At 45.3% G+C, this 9,007-nt stretch overlaps 1 protein-coding gene across 1 annotated transcript; it reads right to left on the bottom strand.

Annotated features, from left to right (window-relative positions):
- Positions 1-7,799: 7,799 nt before the first annotated feature.
- LOC115077567 (olfactory receptor 13F1-like) lies at positions 7,800-8,726 on the bottom strand. Its single transcript, XM_029579861.1, has one exon. The coding sequence runs from the start codon at positions 8,724-8,726 to the stop codon at positions 7,800-7,802; it is 927 nt and encodes a 308-aa protein (XP_029435721.1).
- Between the last annotated feature and the right edge of the window lie 281 nt (positions 8,727-9,007).

The following is a 9,007-nucleotide window of genomic DNA, read 5'->3' as shown; positions in this document are numbered from 1 at the left end:
GAGTCGCATATGAAGGGTATTCCCTTATGATGCCCTAGAGGTCTCCCTTGTGATTGAGAGGTGCGATCTAATGTGGGGTCTGCTACACAATTAAAGTCCCCACCTATCACTATAGGAACTTGGTTTAACGATAGTATTTTGGCCACCACCTCAGTGAAAAAGCGTTGATCATATTGATTAGGGCCATATACTAAAGCTAATATGTTTACCAAAACGCAAGCCTTCCAATATAATATAGTGCCCATTAGGGTCTTCTATAATATTATGTTGTTGAAATGAGATAGATTTATGGATCATTATGACCACACCTCTGTACGTCACAGTTTATTTGAGCAATAGGAGGATAGAACAAATAAAGTCACATCATATAAAAGAAGTAATGGTAGATAATAACAATTACTACATAGATATAAAAAGCTTACATTTCTAGAGAATCAGCTGTACCATCATATCCAGGGCTCTCTTGCCCGCCTCTTTCTTGCTGTCTCTCCTTATACACTATAAACACTTGTGAAAGTAGTTGTTTTCCCTCCCTCTGAATTCTTATCAGATTTAAGACTCAGCTGTGTGGCCTTCATTCTCTCTCTCACGCTTTTAATTGCTAGATAATTGCTAGTTTTCTCATCATAGATTTAGGGGTAGATTTTAAAAGCCCTGTGTGCCGGAGCACCTATTTTGCATAGGCCGCTGGCGCGCGCAAAGTCCCAGGACGCACGTAAGTCCTGGGGCTTCATAAAAGGGGAGGGAGGGGGCGTGTCCGGGGGCATGTTGGCAGGCCGGGGGTGTGCCTGGAGGCGTGTCCGGGGTCAGGGGGCAGTTCGAGGCAGGTTTGGGGGCATGGCGATGGTTTGGGGGCGGGCCGGGAGGGCAGTCCCGAGTCCCCCGGCACAGATGCCGAGGCGGCACGCACAAGTTACGCCTGCCTCAAGAAGGCATAACTTGTACAGCAAAGGTGGGGGGGATTTAGGTAGGGCTGGGGGTGGGTTAGATAGGGGAAGGGAGGGGAAGGTGGGGGGACGCGGAAGGAAAGGTACCTCCGAGGGACTCGGCTCAGCAAAAGTACACGCGCATGTACTTTTTAAAGATCTACCACTTAGTGTAATAAATAGGCTCTTCCCATTCATAAACATTTCACAGCATAAGAAAATAAACAGTTCACTCAGAGGTTGACCTGTGGCTTTCAAACTAGTTTGTGCCTGGGTGAAAACTCTGCATCCATATGGCCTAGCTTCTATATGCATCCTTGGCAAAAGCAGCAAAAAATGACTCCAACAAGCTGTCAGACCACTCTTACTCCACACTCTCTGCCGCTCATGCCATGGGAGTATTGGCCAGGATTGGTAGATTTCCCAGTGACGTCTGGGCTACATGGCCAGAGGACCTAACTTGTGGGTTAAATGGTTGCATAGCCTGCTCTGTGTGTATACACCACACGCCTTACATTAGTGCACAGCAAGGCACCGTGACAGTGGGCAGTGGGTAGTTTAACAGACTGAACTTTATTATTGGGACGGTCTGTGCAGTAAAATCCCCAGTCTGCCTCTTTTATGCTTACAAGCAAGCTGCGTGTCTGTGTGCACATACCACACACCTTACATTAGTGCATAGCAAGGCACCGTGACAGTGGGCAGCCAGTAGGCTCTAGGCAGTGACATTAAATCCATAATGTCAGGGAAAGCTAGATGTAGTCGAGTGATTGATACTGGTAGAGGAGGCACTTCAAAGGACACTAGTGCCACTACCCCATTAAAGTCAAAAAGGCACCTGTCGCAATCTAAACTCTTTGTAGGGGCAGGCAGTTCCATCCAGAAAAAATAAAATCTGACCATGATGCATCGCCATTGCCACCACCTGTTTCTGGCCCTGTAGTTTTGGAGGTGAGGGAAGGGGAGGCTTAGTCATGCCAGACAATCTCACTCGTCGTATTTCTTTCCAGATCATTTATAAATATATAGAAAACTAAGGCTCCCAATACAGATCCCTGAGGCACTCCACTGCCCACTCTGTTCCACTGAGAAAATTGTCCATTTAATCCTACTCTTTGTTTCCTGTCTTTTAGCCAGTTTGTAATCCATGAAAGGACATCGCCACATATCCCATGACTTTTTACTTTTCCTAGAAGCCTCTCATGAGGAACTTTGTCAAATGCCTTCTGAAAGTCCAAATATACCTCATCTGGCTCATTTGCATGTTACACAGCAGGGCGCCAAAAATGAATCAAATTTAACATAGCGCACCCACACATGTAAATGATGCATATCATTAGGGTCTTAACTCTGACAAAAGCAAGATCAGATCCATAATGAAACAAGGTGACTTTTGTAGAAAACATTAAGGGGTGGATTTTCAGAGCCCTGCTCGCCTAAATCCGCCCAAATCCGGGCGGATTTAGGCGAGCAGGGCCCTGCGCGCCGGTAAGCCTATTTTACATAGGCCTACCGGCGCGCGCAGAGCCCCGGGACTCGCGTAAGTCCCGGGGTTTTCGGAGGGGGCGTGTCGGGGGCATGTCAGGGGCGGGCCCGAACCGCGCGGCGTTTTTGGGGCGTGTCGGGAGCGATCCGGAGGCGGGCCCGGGGGCATGGCTACAGCCAGGGGTGGCCCGGGGCGTGGCCGCGCCCTCCGGACCCGCCCCCAGATTGCGTCCCGGTGCGCTAGCGGCCCGCTGGCGCGCGGGGATTTACTTCTCCCTCCGGGAGGCATAAATCCCCCAACAAAGGTAAGGGGGGGGGGTTTAGACAGGGCCGGGCGGGTGGGTTAGGTAGGGGAAGGGAGGGGAAGGTGAGGGGAGGGCAAAAGAAAGTTCCCTCCGAGGCCGCTCCGATTTCGGAGCGGCCTCGGAGGGAACGGGGGTAGGCTGCGCGGCTCGGCGCGCACCGGCTATACGAAATCGATAGCCTTGCGCGCGCCGATCCCGGATTTCAGCGGATACGCGCGGCTACGCGCGTATCTACTGAAATCCAGCGTACTTTTGTTTGCGCCTGGAGCGCCAACAAAAGTACGCCTATTCGTGGTTTTTGAAAATCTACCCCTATGCTCTTTCATATGACATAAAAAAGAAAAGAATTAAAAACTACATAGTAGAGATATCGTCACCTGAAAATTGGCAAACATTTGCATTAAAAAGTGACATTAGAGTTAGCAGGCTATGTTAACCGGCTAACTTCAATATTCAGAGTTAGCCAAATGAGTTAGCAGGCTAATTCACAGGGACGGTAACTTTCAAAGGCATCCATGTGCATTTTGATTTTATAACATGCCCTGGTCGACCCTACTTGTGCACACAATTTTATATTAGCACGTGCATGTGCACACTATTGCCAAATCGCGCGCGTTTGTGGGAGGATTTTACAAACTGCGCACGGTGACTGAATAGGCCTTTTTACCCAGTTCCCGCCCATCTGCTCAAATAAAGGAGGGGACTGAGAGGGAACTTCCTAAACCCCTTAGGTAAAATGCCTCCCTTTTCCCCTACTAAAGCCGACACCTAAACCTAACTAAATCACCTACATTTTGTTTTTGTTTTGAAATTTACTTGATCTCTGAGGCAGCAGCAGGATGTGCGGGCCGGTTGGATCCTAGCCCATGCTTCAGCGTGACATTGCTTAATGCTGCTGTCTTGGCCCACCGATGCCCCAGCCAGCCCCTGCCCAAGCCTACTCCTTATTAATTTAGTCTTTTCAATGTGCATATGGGCAGATACACACGTGGCTGTGGGCATTTTAAAATCCTTGTAGCATGCATGTGTCCCATCCATACCTATATCTGCCCACTTCGGCACACGCCATGCTTTTAAAATTCAGCTGTAAGGGTTATTCCCGTAGACACAAAATGTGAGAAAAGCCTTAATGAACCTGGTCCTAAGTCTGATTGTGCTAAAGAGCTGTCCTAAAATTAGGGGGCAGTTTCATTATTGAATATACCTCCATTGATAGCAGGATAGCTTTATCCAGCTAACTTTGCTAGCCAGACTGTGTCTGAATATGGACCTCGCAGTTATTAAGATTAACAATGGAAGGAGCTTGGTCAGATCCAATTTTGATGCATAATTTGTCATCGATTAATAGGTGGCATTCAATGTTGAAAGACTGGGAAAGGTTGAAGATTGATCAAATGTAGATAATGAAGAGGATCAGAGAGAGAACAGTATTCTATAATTGAGATCTTTGGAGGTGGATGGTTTGCTGGCCTATGAGACAGAATGTGTTTCTGTTGGCTAGAAAGGATTCAATCCATTTAAGGACAGTGTCTTCAATGCCAATATTTCCTAAGCCCTGGATGAAGAGTTAGTGATCAACTGCATCAAAGGTAGCATCAAATTCTATTAGAACTAAGACAGAGTCACTGCCTTGATCCTCATTAGGGATGTGAATCGTGTCCTCGATCGTCTTAACGATCGATTTCGCCTGGGAGGGGGAGGGAATCGTATTGTTGCCGTTTGGGGGGGGGTAAAATATCGTGAAAAATCGTGAAAAATCGTGAAAAATCTAAAAATCGCAAAACCGGCACATTAAAACCCCCTAAAACCCACCCCCGACCCTTTAAATTAAATCCCCCACCCTCCCGAACCCCCCCCAAATGACTTAAATAACCTGCGGGTCCAGCGGCGGTCCGGAACGGCAGCGGTCCGGAACGGGCTCCTGCTCCTCAATCTTGTTGTCTTCAGCCGGCGCCATTTTCCAAAATGGCGCCGAAAAATGGCGGCGGCCATAGACGAACACGATTGGACGGCAGGAGGTCCTTCCGGACCCCCGCTGGACTTTTGGAAAGTCTCGTGGGGGTCAGGAGGCCCCCCACAAGCTGGCCAAAAGTTCCTGGAGGTCCAGCGGGGGTCAGGGAGCGATTTCCCGCCGCGAATCATTTTCGTACGGAAAATGGCGCCGGCAGGAGATCGACTGCAGGAGGTCGTTCAGCGAGGGTTCCGGCGCCTCGCTGAATGACCTCCTGCAGTCGATCTCCTGCCGGCGCCATTTTCCGTACGAAAACGATTCGCGGCGGGAAATCGCTCCCTGACCCCCGCTGGACCTCCAGGAACTTTTAGCCAGCTTGTGGGGGGCCTCCTGACCCCCACGAGACTTGCCAAAAGTCCAGCGGGGGTCCGGAAGGACCTCCTGCCGTCCAATCGTGTTCGTCTATGGCCGCCGCCATTTTTCGGCGCCATTTTGGAAAATGGCGCCGGCTGAAGACAACAAGATTCAGGAGCAGGAGCCCGTTCCGGACCGCTGCCATTCCGGACCGCCGCTGGACCCGCAGGTTATTTAACTCATTTGGGGGGGGGTTCGGGAGGGTGGGGGATTTAATTTAAAGGGTCGGGGGTGGGTTTTAGGGGGTTTTAGTGTGCCGGCTCACGATTCTAACGATTTATAACGATAAATCGTTAGAATCTCTATTGTATTGTGTTCCATAACGGTTTAAGACGATATTAAAATTATCGGACGATAATTTTAATCGTCCTAAAACAATTCACATCCCTACTCCAACGTTTATCCAGCTAACCTTGCTTGTCGAACTGTGTATGAGTATGGAGCTCAATGTTTTTTACATGGGTTATGAATGATGTAGGGGGCAATTTTCAATGCCATGAGCCTGAGGAAATAGTGGTTTCACTGACGTAATGATTGTATGAGTACTGCCCTCACTCCAGCCAGCTAATAGCATGTGCCACCTATCCAGGCATGCATACTTTTAACTGGGTTTAGAGAGGCATTACTCTGGAGGTGCTTAGGTCAGGGAAGGAAAGATGGTATGTGTTCTTGACATTCTAAAATAAAAAAAATAGGTTCATTATTTTACCACCTTTGTCCACTCTCACAAATGGCAGATGAAAGATATGCTTTCAAGGTGCAGTGCAAATACTTTCCATCTGCTAACTAAAAAGGGAAACGGTGTGGATTGGTTCGCTTTGCAAATTTGCTTTAATGCACATGGACTAATCTAGCCTGCATATATTCTATTTATTTTATTGTATTAATTTAATTTATATTTGAATATGAAAAATTGTCTCCTATAGGTGTGAGTTTTAGGGACTGCATAGGTACCTACCTTAGGAAAGGGATGCTGAGGATTCTTATCAACCTCATTTCTATATCTTTACTGGATATTGGAGGTGCATCAGGGAGTTGTGGGGTCATCCTGCACTCTATGGGTTTCCAACAAGGGAGGAAAACCTGCTTAAAGATTCTTAGGGCTGAGTACTTCCTTTTAGTTTTCAGGAATGAAGACACACTCACTCTAGTTTGGATTACTCCAAAATTAAAACCATTCATTGAAGCAGTTGTGCTATTGTAATCAATTAATAAATGAGGCATTTCCTGAGAGTTATGTCCATACTAGAATTCTAGATAATCACATACAAACTTCATCAGCAAGCAGGGGCTTCCTCCGATCCTAAACCCCTATCAGGTTTCCACAAGTAATCTCTCTCTCAATAAAATCAGGAATATGGAACTGAGCTGCTCTGCAAAACAGTACAACTTAAATGAATATATTAAATTGTTAAATATAAAAAAAAATAATAAAGGCATGGCTAAAACACACACAAATGCATCATAAAATAATCAGACCTAACAAATTAAGAAGATATCACCAGTATGTGGAGGATCCAGGCCAATTTCCCTAGTCTATGATCACTAGAGCACCACTTTTCCTGCTGCGCTTGCTAGAGAAGATGAGGAGGATGAACGATTTACGTTCATACCAGTGGAACAAAATGACTTTGCAGATGACACTTCTTTTTAAAACTCCTGCTATGCCAGCCTTTGTTGCACAGGATACTTCCTGGACCTACAGGCCCTGTGAGAGATTTTTTCACATGGTATCAAATTACTACAGTTTTAAGGACATCCCAAATCTAGAAATAGCTAGGGATGTGCAGACAAAAAGTTTGCGTTGATAAGTTGATAAGTTGAAGTTGAGGGTCGATTTCATTCAATATGGACATATGGAGAATGCCATAAGTTGAGGGTCTGTCCATACGTTCACCGGTTCCCTAAATAAAAATTTAAACCCCTCACCTTCCTTAATCTCCCCCCCAAGACTTACCAAAACTCCCTGGTGGTCCAGCGGGGAGTCAGGAAGCCATCCCTGTATTCCTTTGCGAGGAGCACGTGACGTCGGCGTCATGTCGGAGTGACGCGGACGTCACGTGCTTCCCGCGCCTCCGCTCCCGGACCCCCGTTGGACCCAACCGGAACTTTTGGCCAGCTTGGGGGGAGGCCCCCCAAGCTGGCCAACGTCACGTGCTCCTCGCAAAGGAATACAGGGATGGCTTCCTGACTCCCCGCTGGACCACCAGGGAGTTTTGGTAAGTCTTGGTGGGGTCAGGGTGGGGGGTTTAAGTGTTTATTTAGGTTCAACTTATTCAACATAGCTATGTTGAATAAGTTGAAAATCGCGATGCGTTGCGCATCATCACTTTTTTAAGTTTAAAAAAAAAATAAGTTGCGTTTTACATATGCGTTCAAAACGAATGCACACCCCTAGAAATAGCAATGGAGGGAGGGTTGATTGATTCAATAGATAAACCAGGCATCATTCAAAAAGTGAATTTCCCTAAAATAATAATTTAACTCTAGACTGCCAATATAAGTGAGACAATCTATGCCTCCTAGAATTCCTATTTTTGAGGGGTCAACATTGATGCCTAATGAATTTAGTCAAATCTGTTTAACTGTTTTACAGTAGAAAATTAAATTAGGACCCTGGCTAGAACCAATCAATCCCTTAGATGAAAATAAAAGAGTTTCAGATAGCAAGGATTAATATATTAAAATATATATATATTGTAGTCTTTGTTTACTACTTTAGTTTCTATCTCTGAATTTTCTGAGGGCAATTTTTACTTCTTGATTTCTGAGGCTATAGATAATGGGGTTCAGCATTGGAGTCAAAGCGGTATATAGCAAGGAAAATAGTTTGTCTAAATCTGGGGAATACATTGAGCTTGGCCTCATGTAGGTAGACATAAGAGTCCCATAGAATAGAATAATGACTGCAAGGTGGGCGGAGCAGGTGGAGAAGGCTTTGTGTCTCCCTTCTGAAGATCGTATTTTTAGGATGGCCTTGATGATAAATATGTAAGATGACAGAGTTAGTATAAAGGGAAAGAAGGCCAAAAATGCACTTTCAGTTAGAATTAAGGTTTCAAGGATATGGGTATCACTACAGGAGAGTTTTATTATTGCATTGAGGTCACAGAAAAAATGGTTAATATTTTTGATACCACAATAGGAGAACTGGGATACGAAAACTACTATAGGAATTTCTTCCAGAAAGCCAGTTATCCATGAAGCAGCCATCAATGAGATACAGACATTTTTATTCATTATGAGTGGGTATCGCAAGGGGTTGCAGATTGCCACATAGCGATCATAGGCCATGGCTGTGAGAAGGAAGAATTCTATACCTATGAAACTTAAGAAAAAGTAAAGCTGTGTCATGCATAGAGAGAAGGAAATACATGTTTTCTCTTTTAAGAGAGTTTCTATCAGTGTAGAGAGTGTGACTGAGGTGTTACAGATATCCAAGAAGGACAAGTTACTGAGGAAGAAGTACATGGGTTTGTGGAGATGATGGTCAGAGCACATCAGAGTTAAAAACCCAAGGTTTCCCAGCACAGAGATAAGGAAGGCAGGTAAAACCATAACAGAAATGAGGAGCTGCTGGTGAGAATGTCTCGAGAAACCTAGAAGAATGAATCCTTTGATCAATGTCTTATTCTCCTCACCCATTGATTCAGTGTTCATAATCTGTTGGGAAATAAAGATAGCGATATAAACACAACTGTAACAAACTTTTCCAATACTTATGTTGTCTTTATTGCTACCAGTGTTATAAGCAATTCTTTCATTCAAGACTTTAAATAACTGACATCAGCACTCAAATTCATATACATGTGTTTCCCTACTATATGGGATTATGATCTCTCCTTGTAATTTTTATGTGCCACAAAAAACTCATTTTTAGTTTCTTCATTTATTTTTGTGTCATTCTTTTGTTTGTTTCATTTGAT

This window comes from Rhinatrema bivittatum, chromosome 16 (genome assembly GCF_901001135.1).
Source record: "Rhinatrema bivittatum chromosome 16, aRhiBiv1.1, whole genome shotgun sequence".
Classification (NCBI taxonomy): Eukaryota; Metazoa; Chordata; class Amphibia; order Gymnophiona; family Rhinatrematidae; genus Rhinatrema; species Rhinatrema bivittatum.
This window is presented reverse-complemented; position numbering and strand designations above follow the sequence as displayed.